Source organism: Rhinolophus ferrumequinum, chromosome 16 (assembly GCF_004115265.2).
Source record: "Rhinolophus ferrumequinum isolate MPI-CBG mRhiFer1 chromosome 16, mRhiFer1_v1.p, whole genome shotgun sequence".
NCBI lineage: Eukaryota > Metazoa > Chordata > Mammalia > Chiroptera > Rhinolophidae > Rhinolophus > Rhinolophus ferrumequinum.
Window position 1 is genome coordinate 21,584,447 of NC_046299.1, and position 15,323 is coordinate 21,599,769.

At 49.1% G+C, this 15,323-nt stretch overlaps 1 protein-coding gene across 3 annotated transcripts in view; it reads left to right on the forward strand.

Annotated features, from left to right (window-relative positions):
- The window catches only part of SH3PXD2A (SH3 and PX domains 2A), a 225,781-nt gene that overhangs the window by 73,510 nt on the left and 136,948 nt on the right, over window positions 1-15,323 (forward strand). For all 3 annotated transcript variants that reach the window (XM_033130666.1, XM_033130663.1, XM_033130665.1), the window contains exon 3: window positions 5,478-5,553. In XM_033130666.1, the coding sequence (XP_032986557.1) occupies window positions 5,478-5,553 (76 nt within the window). The remainder of the gene's footprint in view (window positions 1-5,477; window positions 5,554-15,323) is intronic.

Sequence of the window (15,323 nt, forward strand, 5' to 3'; positions counted from 1 at the left end):
TAAATGATAAATGTCTATTACATTGTATTGTGCACCGGAAACTAATTTAAAAAAAAAAGAGTGAACTGTAATGTAAACTATGGACTTTGGTGATGGTAATGTGTTTACATAGGGTTCAGCAGCTGTGACAAACGTACCCCTCTGGTCTTGGATTTTGATAGCGGGGAGACTGCCATTGTGTGGGGTCAGGGCATATATGAGAACTCTCTGTACTTTCTGCTCAATTTTGCTGTGAACCTAAAACTGCAATAAAAAAATAAAGTCTATTAAAAAAGAAAACTTAATATAAAGCTACAGTAATGAAGATGGTGTATGGTACAGGTATAGGGATAAACATATAGATCAAAAGAGTAGAAGTGAGAGTTCAGGACTAAACCCATTCATTTATGGTCCATCAAACGATTCTTTATAAGGATGCCAATGCCATTCAAGGGGAAAGGTGCTTATTCTTGGGCAATGAGGTGAACTTGTTAAAAACAACAACAAAAAATAATCATAAAAGACTGTGTGAAGTACTGAAATAGGGAATTCCAGCCACGAGTGTTTTTGGAATTCAAAGACAGGTGGTATGACCTTAGGCTGAGATGGTCAAAGGCTTTCCAGAGTAGATGCCCCTTGATAAGGTCATCAAAGAAGGAAGGGAAGGGGGAAGTACATTTCAGGCCACAGTGAATGAGAACTTGAAGAAAAGTCCCACATATCACTATTGTCTGTGTCTCTGTCTCTGTGATTCTCCCTAGTATCTAACACAGGGACTGATAAGCCCTCAATTAGTAGAATGGACAAACCAATTCAGAGGTTTCTCTTGATCTCTCATGGTCCCCAGGGAGACTTGTGTGGCCTTTCTTCATTGTAAGAGGAATTTCTGGGCCGGGGAACCATCAGGCTCTTGTAGTAATGTTCCCTTCGTTCCTAAGCTGAAAAAAAGTGGATTCAGGTTTGAGGATTAGAGCCCCAAAGCTAGAGTTGCTGGGACTTCCAGCCTCTCTGTAGGGCGAGGAGTTGGCCTCTTGGGTTACAGATGTGCCCCAGCTGGACTCGGGGCCCACCCTTCTCTCTCCCCGTGTTTATTGCTGCTCAGCTTTGCCCAAGAAGAGCTGCTGAATCAGCTTTCTCTGGCTGGGGCCAGCTCTTGGAGCCGAGCTGCCCTGTATCTCTCACACTATCCACCCCTTAGATAAACAGCCTGGCGTCCCCCACACGCTGAAAAGTTCTGATGTGGTTGCAAAGGGCTCCATTAGCCAAACGCCTCTCGCTCTAAGAAGGACCCTGGCAAAGGGCCCTGCTTTTCTTCCAGCCTGAGTCAGGCCTTTGCTGGAGTGACAGGAGAATCCACTTCCTGCCTGCAAAGGTGGCCGCAGCAGAAGTCTCTGCTGGGCGGAGCCTTCCTTCCTCGCTGCCCACGCACCCAGGCTTCCTCCTCACGGAAGGCCTGGCCAGGCCTCTTCACGAGCCAGCCCTCCTCAGCCTTTCATGCGAGTGTTTTATCTCTTGGAGCCAGTCCTGCAAATTGTGCAGGTTACAGAACCACTTTGCAGCCTGCCTGCCCCCCGCCCTCCCCTCCCCCCCTGCACACTCCCATCTCTCGTGAGGGTGACATTGGATTGTATATCAAACATGGCCCCAGATGTTCATGCCACCGCCCACCACTCTGCCGTAGATGTTGAATGGTGCTGCTTTGCGAGCTCCCCACACTGAGTAAACTCAGCGAGGCTGCCTTTATTTGGTTTGCTCGAGAGTCTGAACACGGGCATTTGCTTCCTTTGAAAGGTGACTTGTAGGCAGAGAAAATGTCACTGGCAGCTGGTTAGTGGGGCTTCCTTTTCCAGTGGCTATAGCCGGTGGGCCTTGGGGATGACGGGGAGGGACAGGGCTGACATCAGAGCTCTTCTGGCTCAGCATTGGTGGTGGGATTAGGTGACGTGTGGCTGGGCTCAGCACCTGGGGGCTAGGGGTGATGGGGAGCAGGCCAGCTGGCCACTCATGGCTCTGGTCAGGACCTACTGACCCAGCACTCTTTGTGGATGGGCTTATCTTGGCCTCAGAAGGATCCAGATTAAGGCAGAGGTGGGGGAAGATGAAAATCTGTTACAGAAGAAGGAGGTGGGAGAGAGGCCTGATGGAAAGCATCCTCCAAGAGGCGTTTTGAGGGAAAGCTCAAATCTGCGGGGCTATCAGATGATTCCTGCCTTCTAGGAGGCACCTGAACCCATTGAGGGAATTCAGATTGTCACTCTGCCAAGATTGAGCTGGCTTCACCTCCTACAGGAAGCCTTCCCTGACCTCCTACTTTGGCTCCCACAGAATCCTGTTCATACATCCTCGTGAGTCCCCTTCACTCCAGAACTTGCTTACCTGTCTCTAGCACCAGAGTAAAGGTTCACAAACCTCTGGGTGGGGGCTCAGGAAACTGCATTTTTAACAAACACCCATCTCCAGGTTATTCAGGTATAGGCAGTCTTCAAACTATGTTTTGATAATTGTCTTGCTCTAGAGCAACCTGTCCAATAGAAATATAATGTGCCCCACATACGTAATTTTTAATTTTCTAGTAGCCACTTAAAAATGTAGAACAGGTAAAATCATTTCTAAAGTATTTTTATTTAACCTGATGTATCCAAAATATTATCATTTCAACATGCAATCGGTACAAAAATTATTAGAGGTATTTCACATTCCTTTTTTTTTTTTTTTTGTACTAAGTCTTGAAACCTGACGCATAAAGTGTAAAAACACTTACAGTACATCCGAATTTGAATTTGGGTGGGTCACATTTCAAGGGCTTGACATCCACAGGTGGTTAGTAACTGCTGTATAGGCCAGCACAGCTCCAGAGCTTTGTTGCTGTCCACGGACCAGCAGGTTGAGCACCACCTGGGAACTTGGTAGAAATGCAGGATCTCATGCCCCTGTTAGGACCTACTGAATCAGAACCTGCATTTTAACATACTGGCAGGTGTGTTGCTGGGCCTGCCTTTCTCCTCAGACACCTCCATACTCTTCCTCAGGAACTCTGTGGAGCCATTGTCCAGAGGTGCCAGGCCTTGCCTACACATCGGAGTTATCCATGTACTCTCAGTCGTTTTCCAGAAAAGATTTAAGGTGCCTATAAATATGCATAGATTTCAACCAAGTGAAACAAAAGTAGAAAAACTATTATATTAAAGAAGTGTGCGTAGATGTATGGGCAAGGATGTTCACTGTAGTATTATATAATAGCAGTAAAAAGTCAGAAGCAACCTAAACATCCAACAGTAGGGGAGTAGGTAAATAAACTACGGCTCATCCAAACATTGAATTCTGTGTCACAATTAAGCGTGCTGGTATGGAAGTACTACTCATCGACATGGGGAAATTTTCATTATATAGTGTAAAAATATTGATGAGCTCATTTTATTGGCATTCATGGAAGAATGTCTGCAAAGGATATATATATCCCAAAATGGTAATGTTACTTTTTCAGGGGGAGGAATCAAGAGTGATTCTTACTCTCTTTTTGACCACCCACTTCTATAATTTCTAGGGTTTTATTTTCCCCTCAGTGAACATGAATTCTTCCATAATACAGAAATAACATTTACAAAACAGAATATAGGTTAGGAAAGGAGAAAATAGGAGCCCTGCTCTGTGTAGAATTTATTTGAAAATACCTTAATTTAAAAAAATTCTAGGGACAAGTCTATAGCGTTATGGCCCATTACATGTAGCAGGCAATTATTATTAAATGTTTGAGAGATGGACTTACAACATGATTTGAAAACTCACGAGCCAGCTTTTGTTAAATTTCAGTCTGTATTCAGGGAAGTGAAAGTTAATAGTGGTGCAGTCTCTGTTTTGTTTTGAATAGAATCTGACAATGACCCACCCTTCACATGTGGGCTCTAAACAGTTTCTGGATAATTATTGAGCAAGAGAGAATCCTAAAGTCATGTGTTAGAGCTGGATGGGTGGGTGGATAGATGGGAATATCCACACATGCACGCACGTATAAAATCTAATGTAGGACCACTTTTCACCACCTCCAGCGTTAGCACTTTGGTCCAGGCCACCGTCGATAGGCTCCTCACGGGTCTGCCTGCTTCCACTCTGTGGGCCGTTCACTGCCCTGTAGCTAGCGCCATCCCCTCCGTGATCTGGCCTGTGCAGGCGCTCGGATCTTGTTGCCCGTTCCTCAGCACTGGCTTGCTCCACTCCAGCCACCCTGGCCTTTGCAGGCTCTTTGCACTTCGTGTTTCCCCTGTCTAGAAACGCTCTGCACTTCTTGTCTCCCTCCAGCGTGGCTCGCTTTCTCCCCTCTTGCAGGTCTCTGCTGAATTGCCATCTGACTTGTAAGGCTGTTCTTACCACTCCATGTAAAAGAACAACCCTTTTCTGTTCTAACACCTTATCCTACTTCATTTGTCTTCGTAACACTTATCCCCACCCCAACATAGTACATAATTTATTTGTGTGCTGTTTGTCTACCTCCACTAGAATGGAAACTCCCTGAGAGCAAGGGCTTTGTTTCTTTACTGCCGTTTTTCTTAGTGCCCAGTGCTCTAAGTAGGTACCCAATAAATATTTGAAGGAAGGAATGGACTTCAGATAGCATGTGACTGATCTTCCTGATTTCACCAATGAGGCGCCTGAGGGTCAACTGAGACAGCTTCTGGGCCTTGACCAAGGTCACACAGCTGGGTCCACAGAGCTAGACCTGCCCTCTCCACTCAGCTCCAGCTCCGCCTGTGCCTGTGGAAGGGAGATTAACTACATGCAGAAGGGCCGTGGCCTGGGCCATCCTGTCTCCTGTGTATTTTTCCAGTTTATACAGAATTTTAGCCCAGAATAGCAGAAGAAAAAAGAAGTTTCTTCTCCAGAACCCTGGAAACTCTTCCAGTGGGTCTTTCCCTGGAAAAACAGCAGTGATCTCAAGGGTGGGAAGGTAGGAAACGGAGGAGGGGGTCTTCCAGTGTGGGGGCAAGCAGCTGGATTTGGTTTTGCAATTAAAATAACATCGGGGTTTGTTTCTGCAGAGCAGTTGTGGAAGGTGGGTGGTCTGTCTGAAGCATAAGGTGGGGCCTTCCACCATCCTGGCCCAGGAGGGTTTGGGATGGCAGGTGGCTTAAGAGCTCAACCAGCAGATGACATATGAAGGAAACTGGGTCCAAAGAAGCCTCTGGAAACCCCTTCTGCAACCTGGCCCGAAAGCCTGCTGATCCCTACCCTGGCTTCCTTTGGGGGGGTGGGGCATCCCCAGATACCTCCTCCTGTGCCCCGACTTCTTGAGATTGACACACCCCCTTTGATGCATAGAGAGCTCTGGCCTCCTCCATCTCATGCCCCATGTGGTTTGTTAATCGTCTGTGAAATGAGGGATTTGAGGCATCACTCATCCATTTAAGGAGAGTGGGGCCCTGGAGCAGTGGAGTAGAGTGGGGAAGGGATGCTGAAGGGCTGTTCCAATCTTGTGAATCGCGTCCCTCTGTTTGGCTTCTCAGATGCAGCTTTTGGATAAGTTTCCCATCGAAGGTGGCCAGAAGGATCCCAAGCAGAGAATCATCCCCTTCCTCCCAGGTAAGCTTTGGATGGCCCTGCTGATGGGATGGGGGCAACCTGGGGAGGGGCATTCCTTAGGCCAAGAAAAGTCTTGCTGCTAAGCCAGAAATTCTGGGTAGGGTAGGCCTAGGAATCTGCATAGTAATTTCCCCAGGGGGTTGACAGTCCCTGATTTTGAAGGCCACTGTCCTCAAAGGGGCATCTGCCACCATTCCAGGGCCATCTGCTGGCCCCAAGCCGTGTAACTTCTGAGGAGTTTCTCAAGCTCTTGGACTTTGGGTCCTTACAAAAAGCAGAGATCAAGTTCTCCTATGAAAGGATGAAAAGCTGCGGGCTGACCTCTTTTCCCTGGCTCCCATGTAATTATAGAGAACCTTACATTAAGCACATTTCCTGGTCTGGCCTCTTCCAGTCCTCCCAGCCCAGTATCCAACCAAGGCTCTGAGAGCTTATGTAACACAGCCTGCGAGTGGGCAGAGCCAGAATTTGAACCCGGGCCTGTCTGACTATAAAGGCCATTGACAACTGCAGCATTTCGAAGCATGTTTAAGGCATTTGATTATGTTGTGTGATTGAGAAGAAAACCTCTCGGGTGTGTCATAACCCTGTTACTGCTGGGCCTGGAGTTGCACAGGCCAGCCTCCAGGACGACAGCAGTCAGTGGGCCCTTTGCCTATCCTCTGAGTCTTACGTTAAAGTGGGAGAGAATTCATTTAGCTACATGGAAGACCTTCCAAATCCCACAGTTTGGGCAAGACCAGGACCAGGCAGTGAGGGGTTAGGGAATCTCTCATGCCTGGGCTCCTTCCATGGAGGCAGAAGACTGCTTCTCCTTCCATGGTCGAGGAGTTAACACGGGGCACTCTTATGCCCTGCCTGGCTTTACCCTGAGTCTCGAGGGAATTTGGAATGTCCAACCCCCAGGTTTGTAATGACCTTCGATGTTGTTCCAGTCCAGTCCAGGTGCTCTGCCCAGCAGGGGCCTGGGGACCCAGCTGGGATGCTGTGGACACAAGTGTCCCAGAGCCCTCACGAAGCTAGTGGCGTGCCCTCGTGCTGTGGTTGACCTGGCCTTGGGCATGAAGGCTGCCTGCTTGCTCAAGAAAAACAGGCCAGCACTCCTGGGGAAAAGCACCTCGTTGTCATTCAATCTGTGGGTGTCTAGGAGGCTCTCGGCTTGTGCCAGGCCCAGGATAAGTGTCCAGGGCTAGGGGCTGGGGGCTGGGGTGACCTGGTGAGTCAGGGGAGACCTGGATTTGTTTGTGTCATCTAAGGAATCCTCAAGCTAGTGAGACACAACCTACTCCCTAATGAGCGAGCCAGTTAAGGCAGGATGTGACTCTCTCTACCACTGTGAAATCCCAGTTTTGATTGGAGAAGGAGCTAAGGAAGGCAGCAAAGGCCCCCTGAAAGAGGGGGGCCTGGAGCTGATCTGGAGGGATGGGTGGAGTTGGAGGGTGGGGTGAAGCACAGGGCTTCTGTCCTGCTGCTACTGTGTCCAGTGTCTTTGGAATCAAACGCCTGGCTTTACACCTGGAAACCCAGGCTCTGTTGGTTATCAAATGTATTAACTTCTTTATGCCTCAGTTTCCTCAGCTGGAAAATAGGGCCAATAATAGTATCTACTTCATGGGGCTGCCGTAAGGAAAACAGGAACATTTCTGGTGCTTAGAACTGTGGCTGGCTTCTAGTAGGACCTAAATAAATGTTAGCCTTTATTATTGCCAACTCCTGACCCGCGCCCAGCATGTTACACAGCACAGCCACATATGTAATCTCATTTGGTCATTCCAGGAAGGTTATATATATCCCCATTTTATTGACTAGGAAATTGAGGCCAAGGGAGGCTACTAGATTTGCATAGGCCAGACAGCCGGGAAGTATATTCAACACCAGAACTCTTATCCCTGCCTTCTGGGCCAGAGCTGCCCCCCACACCAACTACCTCAGAGGACAATAATCCAAAAGTTGCCACAGGACAGAGGGACTCTCTGAATTTCAGTTTCTTTTTATAGGATTGTGGTGAGGATTAAAAGAATTCATGTAAAGCACTTTGCACAATGCCTGTCCTGTGGTATACACTTAATAAATGACAGCTGTTCATAAAGAAAGTCACCTGCCTCCACGCCACCTCAACTCCTGAGAAAAGGCAAGCACAAGACCCCCTGCCAGCCCCCGTATAGATGTGACCTGTGCATCGTGGGTGATGCCATCTGGAGGAATGAGGTTGGCTGGCCCCATACTCCTGTCCTATCCCAAAGGAAGTTTTGTGGCTTTTCTCTCCTCCCTTCAGTGGGGTTCATTCTCCAATGCTTCTCTGTTGCTCACTCCCTCTCCATGACGTTGCTGGCCATTTGGAATCCCATCCCGAGGCTCCCAGGCCCTGTTCCTCCCTTTCCCCTTCACCCAGCAGTGAACAGCAAGTTTGCATGCAGCCTTGAGAAACTATCTTAACCCTTTCATACTCTACTCACTCCCTAGCTTGTACAGGAGGGGAAAAGATTGAGGAAAAACAGTCCAACTCACTCAGAACCAAAATAGGGAGAGCCGAGTAGGCATGAGGGTTCCCAACCCACCCCCACAACCCTGAGTAAAAAGGCTTCTCCAGGAGGAGAGGGCATCAGAGAGGAGCAATGATGAATGTTGCCTATCTTCGGACAGGGTCCCTAAAAGCAGAGCCTGTGACAAAGATGATTTGTATGCAGGTAACTGAGGGCTGCTCTCAGATGAAGATCCAAAGGCAGTGACAGAAGCAGCGCAGGGCAGGGGAGGACGCTGAGGATGGATGGCACCATCTTAGGGGACAGCTGTTATACCCCCCATGTCAGTCATCCCTTGTCTGACCCCTCTGGGGGCCTCCAGCACCCCCAGAGGGTGTGGAGTGTGACAAGGTGGCTCCCGAGGACTGAGGGCTGAGGACGTGCCTCTGGAGCCGGGGAAGTTGTGAGCCCGTAGCAGCCAGTACCCAGAGCAGGGAGCATCAGCTGGTAAGGGGCTCAGGGCAGGGCCCCTACAGATCGACTGTATTACCCAACCTGTTTCTACCGCCCTGCCTTTGGGGAGGGTGGCTGCAGTCACCTGCTGATTTCCTCAGGTTCAGCCCCTGCAGCAGTGGCTCAGCAGAACCTCAGAGTTCAAACACACCGAGCAAATCCGGCTGCCTTCACTCTTACCATCCCAGGGAGGGTTAGCAGCCGGCCTTGGGAACAGCTCTGCCAGCCCGTTGCCTTCTCTGGAATTTCAGATCAAGAAAAAACCCAAGGGAAGAAAGCAGAGAGAACCTGTTCTTTATCTCCAGAGGAGTCTTAATTTTAGCTTTGGAGATGCTGGGATATGATGTGCATTTCTCCTGCCCGGGTCGGGGGTCTAGGGGATGTGTTTGCAGTGTTAGGCCAGCTGCATTGCTTTGGCCCCGCTGGCCATAGGCTCATGGCTGGGGATGCATAGAAGTTTCACTGGCTGGTGGAAGTGACAGAGAAAGCAGAGAAATTGAGAGAAGAACGGGAATCCAGGCTCACGTGGTTACATGCTTGCTCATCTGCCAGTCAAATCCTGGCAGAAAATTCTGCACGTGAGTCGTAAATCTTAGGATCTAGGACACAGGCTACGTCTGGGTGGCATATGGCCTGAGTTCAAGGTCAGTCTGGGATTGAAGAATGGTGAGGCCGGTGGCTTCTGTGGCCAAATGCAGAGGCTCCATCCCAGGAGGAGCTCACCTCAGACATGCCCACTGGCTCTTAGAGGACAGACAGAATGTTCTGCAGTACTGCTGGATTGGGAGTGAGGGAATGGATGGCTGTGAGGGGACCAATAAGATGGTAGAGGGGCGAGCCAGGACATATCAGTCAAATATCATATAAAGGTTTATAGGGGAACTGCCCTCAACGAAGGCCTCCCAGTGTTGTCACCAGTGCTGGGACCTGCTTTCTCGGCCCTGGAGGTAAAGAGCCACTGTGCCCTGGCCATCAGCATTTGTGAGGGGTGAGGGAAATTTAAGGGCCCCGTGTGGGACAGGCGTTTCTCCAGCAAGGCATGCTGGGAAAGAAAAACAGCCCAAGTGGTTTCTTGGGCAGGACTTTCTATTCTGGGGCTAGACACATAATGGGTGCTTTGTTAAGACTTGCTGATTGATCGCCAATTGGCCATTCTCCCTCATATATAGGTACCTTTTATTGAGCTCCTTCTATGGGTCTCGCCTTGTTTCGGGCACTCTACAAACCTTCTCTCCAGTTTTCACTGCAGGGTAGGTGGCATTGTCCTCATTTTAGAGAAAAGTCAAATCACTTTCCATCACCATGAAGTGGCTGAGCTGGACTCCTTCCTACCGAGCTCTGGGCTTTTTTCCTTGGGCGAGGAGGAACAGCCACAACCAGCCTCAGCGAGGCTGTCTTTGCCCCGCCTTTCTTGCCTCCACATCTCCCCAGCTGGGGACCTGGGAGTTTCTGCTGGTGGTCCCTCTGGCTGCCATTGCTATCTTGTGCTTCAGAAGGGCACCGTGTGGGGCAGGGAGGTGACCTGAGTCTCATGGGGACTTGGTGACCTGCAAGGGCTCTCTCGTTCCATTGAGTGACTAAGGTCAGCAGCGCTAAGTGATTGATTTTTTTTTTCTTTTCTGCAATTAAACCATTTAGTTAATTATTATTTTATTATGACTACAAACAGGATCCCCCCAAGGCTTTCAAAGCAGTGTCTTCACTTAATTATGAATCTAACAAGATTGGCTATTCGTTTTCCTAAGTCACCACATTTAAATTCTTTTTTGTTTTGGAATAATTATAGACTCACAGATACTGCAGAAATCCTAGGCACTTTACATTCCTCCCCTCCGATCCCACCCCCATACTGCAGGGTAGGTGACATCATTCCCAATTTAGGGAGAGGTCAAATCACTTCTACCACCGCATAGCCATTGAGTGGTGATCCCATTGCCCAGCTTACCCCACTGGCAACAGCTTATATAACTATAGTACATTGTGAAACCCAGGAAATTGATACTGGCACAACTCAATTCCTAGACTACAGACCCTAGTAATTGATTTTTATTGTAAGGAGGTGGCGAGTGCTATGAAGCAAGCATGCCAGCTGGTCTTTAGGAAGGAGGCAGTGGTTTGACAGTAGTCCCTGAGAAGCTCCACTCCCAGGCCTGACCTCTTGGCATTCCCACCTCCAATAGAAAAGCAGGGGAGAACTTTGTTTTATATTAAGGCATAGTCCTAAAAACTTCCGTGCAAATTCAGCTGTTTGGGACAAATCACATCATCTTTTAGGCATGCGATAAATCCTTTTGCAAAGCAGAGCACTCTTTTTTTTTTTTTTTTTTAAGGAATTCTTCTTTCCTTGGTTTACATATATTTTTATAATTTGAGGCTTCTTCTGAGTTTGCTGGAAAGAGGACAGACCAGGAGCTTAGAGACTGGGTATCGACCCCAGTAGGAGCAGAACTATTTATTCCACTCAAGAGCTGAGATTTTTACCCTATTTGCGAGCCAATTAAGTTAGCTTTCCCTGGTTTCCTGAATGCTCACAGAAAACAGGAGATTCCTGGGTCAGAGACAAAAGACTGTTACAGCACAGCACGCAGCATGAGGATCAGCATATTTGCATCAGTTTGCATTGCCTCCAAGTCCCAGGGGCCCAGATGAATGCCAGCACACGCAGTGGGTTACATTATAGCAGAACCGAGATCTTAGGGAGCTTACCTCCCTTGTAACAGAGCCTAATCAAGCCTACCCCCTTTACTCTGGAGGGATACACTGTCTCAGTCTGTCAAGGCTGTATGCAAACTCGCTGTTCACTCCAAAGCAAGAGACTGCTTGTCTTCTAAGGCTGTTTGTTATACAAACAGTTTTGAAAAGATAATCCAGAACAAAAGGCAGTTAGTGCCTTGTTGACAGGACCTACAGAAATGAAAGGAGCCAGGGAGAATGATCTCACAACAAGTGTATCGTGTGCTTTCTGGGGTCTCCTGCTCTTTTGGTAGAAATGAAGTTCTTCAGGCCACTGAGGTCAGCAGCCTCTCAGGGCAGCCTACTGTTTACATAGAACTTTCTGCCTTGTTTTAAAAGACTATTGTGGAAAATCCATCTCCTGTTGCCCATCCTGGGATTGGAGTAGATTTCCTGTATATCCTGAGTTTGCCAGCCCAAGGAGGCTCCCTGGGAGGAAATGGTCATTACAGAGTGAACTAAAGTATGTAGTTGCTGATGTAAAAAGCAAACAACTGCGAACAGGGACCAAAGGACTTCAGAAGCCAGGCAGCGGAGCAGAAAGAGGTAAACTTACTTTGCAAAGAGTGAGCGAGGTTTCTTTCCACTCACAAGCCTTCTGTGTCTCTGTGCTGGCTGATACTAGGCCTCTGAGCTTCCAGAAAGCCCCTTCATCCTAATAGCTGAGTCAGTCCCATTCATAGGTATACATATCCTGGTTTCATGAGTCATGGAGAAACTAGACAGCTTAGGAAGAAAAGGGAGCCTATAGCCATAAGGTGGGTGCTACCAGTTTGCAGGCAACCTCATGAACTTACGAGCTTAGAGACATGTATTTTTAGACAGCAGGCATGCTTGGTTCTTTTGTACCTGCTCACCAGCTCACCAGTTTACATACCGGCCCCTTAATGAAGAGGCAGTTTGGAACCACAGTGCAGGAGGATGCTGGGTGAATTGCAAGCACAGTCTCTGGGGCCTTCCTCTCCCTGCCCCCCAGAACCCTGTGCAGCAAATCCGGTGTTTGTTCCAATGCAGAAGGAAACAGTGGGGGAGGGATGTCTTTAGCTAGAGCTGGTCTGGGGCATGGGGGAGAGCTGGCCTTCTTCCTGGGCTGTAGGCATTTCTGTAAGTGTCCATCAGGCGCTCCCTGAGAAAGCCCTCCCTGAAGGGTCTTGGAAGCGCTGAGGGAGGCAGCGACTCACAGACGCTGGCAGGTACTGCAGCCCCCAAGGGAGAGAGCCTGAGAGGCCTCGGAGCCCCACTGATGACCTGGGATGGCAGGAAAAGACAAACCTCCTACGTGATGGAGGAGGAAAAATAGAGTCTGTTGGTAATGCCAGGGTTTTAAAAAGATCAACAAGATTACAGACCTGAGAGGCACAGGGTGCTGTTTTAAAAGTGGCTTTCCTTTAACCTCCTCTGAAAGTGCTGGGTCTTCTCTCACTGTAATTACTGCCCCCACCCCTCACATCAGCCTCTCTGTAATCTGGGGTGGGCGCTTCTCAGGGCCCGCTGCTGACAGCCAGCTCTGACTGCTTCGTGGAAGAGCTGTGCATCCGCTCTGGCCGCAGGTATTTATTGAGCAGTTGCTGTGTGCCTGGCCCAGCTGTAGGCCCTGGTGATGTAGCTGAGAACAAGGTAGGATGAGTCGCTGTTCTCAGGAAGTTCACCTTCCAGTGGGGGAGTCAGAAAGCAAACAACTAACAATCCAATAGTGATAAATTTCAGAACAAAAATAAACCAGGTCAATTAGCAGGTAGCTTGGCTCAGGGCATGTGAGATTGGATGGTCAAAAAAGGCCTCTTTGCAGAGGTGACACCTTAACGGAGCCCGGCCTGGGCAGATCAGGGCACATAGTGTCAGGCTGAGGAGGCAGCAAGGGTAGTGACCTGAGTGTGACAGAGGGTGTGCATTTGAAGAACAGCAAGAAGCATATGAAGCCTGGGGTTGGGGACCTTGGGGGGCTGAGTCACCACAGAGGGCTGGGTAAACAGGAGTTATGGAACCAAGAAACTCCAAGTGTGTCTCCTGTGGCCAAGCTGCCCAGGAACGAGGGGGCTCCACATGTGTGCATAAGTGTGCGATTCTGGCCCCATCACACAGCCTCCAGGGTCGGTTTCTTCACCTGTCAAATGGGTTAATCATGGTTTAGGATGACATTTCAAGCACTGAATGCATAGACAGCACAGTGAGAGGCACTGGTGCTGCAAAGCCCACCTGTTCTTCCCGGTGGCTTTGCTGTGGGACACAGATGTGGGGTTTCCTTTCTCTGCCCTCTGCCCGCCCGCCCTGCCCTCTTTGTGCCAATTCAGCGTTTCCCACTGCATTTCAGCTCCAGTTGCACTTCTTGCTTCTCCTTCCTTGCCTGTGGTAACTTGCAAAGCCGCAAAGAGCTTGTTTCTCAAGAACTGATGATCCAGACAGCTGATCTAGACTGAAAGGTGGGGAGGGAGCTGGGCGGCCCTGGTTGTCACCGTGGTTATCACCATAAGAACATAGCACAACCACGAGCCTCGTAGCTCTCAGCTCCAGAGTTGCCAGGTCTCAGGATAATACCGAGTTTTGCAGGAGGCAGCCACTCAAAGGCCCTCTTCACTTTTGAAAGTAAATGTGGATTGGGCCCCCTGGCCTTTCCCCTATGTTATCCCCGCATTTCAAGAACAGGGAAAAAGTTAGGTCACTTTGGTACCACTTGCTCTGTGTCTTGCTTGTCCAGAAGTAATTCTGGAAGAGAATCGACCTCCTAAATGCCCACCCTGAACCCTCAGCCCTGAGTGGAGTGTTTTCTGCAATGTCTTCCCTAAGAAGCCTCTGACCTAAGCAGAAATGTGTCTCTTTTCGTGGTCTCAGTCAGCCCGTTTAATTTAACATGTAGAAAAATGTGCCCTGCAGAGTACAGCATTGGGAGTGGAGATAGTGGAAATGGGATGGCTCGGTGCGATGTCAGAGAGATAGTGGATGGGGGGCGGGGGGTCCACGGTGTGAGGGATATAAATGATAAACGTCTAAGGGAAAAAAAACACACTCATAGACACAGACAATAGTTTAGTGGTTACCAGAGGGTAAGGGGGGTGGGGGGTGGGAGATGAGGGTAAGGGGGATCAAATATATGGTGATGGAAGGAGAACTGACTCTGGGTGGTGAACACACAATGTAATTTATAGATGATGTGATACAGAATTGTACACCTGAAATCTATGTAATTTTACTAACAATTGTCACCCCAATAAATTTAAAAAAAAAAAGTGCCCTGGACTGGGCTGTCGTATACTGGATTCTACTGTGACTCTTGCTAATCCCAGTGGCACAAAATGGAGTAAGTTAAATTAGAGCAACCAGGCATCGCTTTGCACATTTTGGCAGATTCCAGTGATTTCAGGTCTCTGTGACATTAATCATCTCTCCCCCAAACCCCACCCCTGGAATTCAATGATTTCTTTACCTGATGTCCAAATGTCCTTTCACAAGAATCGAATCCTTTCACTCCATGCTTAGAGAGGACATTCTGTTGTGCCCTAGGAGTGGTGCTGGCAGTAAATTCACGCTCAAGTGTAGATGACTGACAGGCCAGTTACCTGAGCCCAGGTATGATAGAGGTGAGAGCGAAATGGCCAACTCCTGTGTGTGTCGGGGAGGTTGGGAAAGGAAGAAGGTGCGGGGCCGCTGGGGTTCCCATGCGAAGCCTGGTTACTGAGGCTGTGTGAGCTTTCAGTGTAGCCGCCACGCAGGGCCAGGATGTGCAGTCGTCACGGCCACTCTAAGGGGTGAGGACTTGTCCTGTGTGCAGTGACGTCTCTGAAAGGTTTTAGGCTGAGGGGCCACAGGGTCAGATTTCTGTTTTGAAAGGACCCCTCCCATGCATGTCAGGTAACCTAGAAGGGCAAGGTCGGGAGCATGGAGCTGGAAGACCAGCTAGAGGTGGGTGGGTGAGGCACGGCAAGAGATGAGGGTGGCTTGGTCGAGGCTGGGCAATGACACGGAGAGAAGTAGGTCTGAGATGTGTTTTAGAGGAACAGCCAAGAGGCCTTGCTGATGGATTGGAGCTAGGAGTGAGACAGAGGACGAGAGTAAGGATGCCCAGGT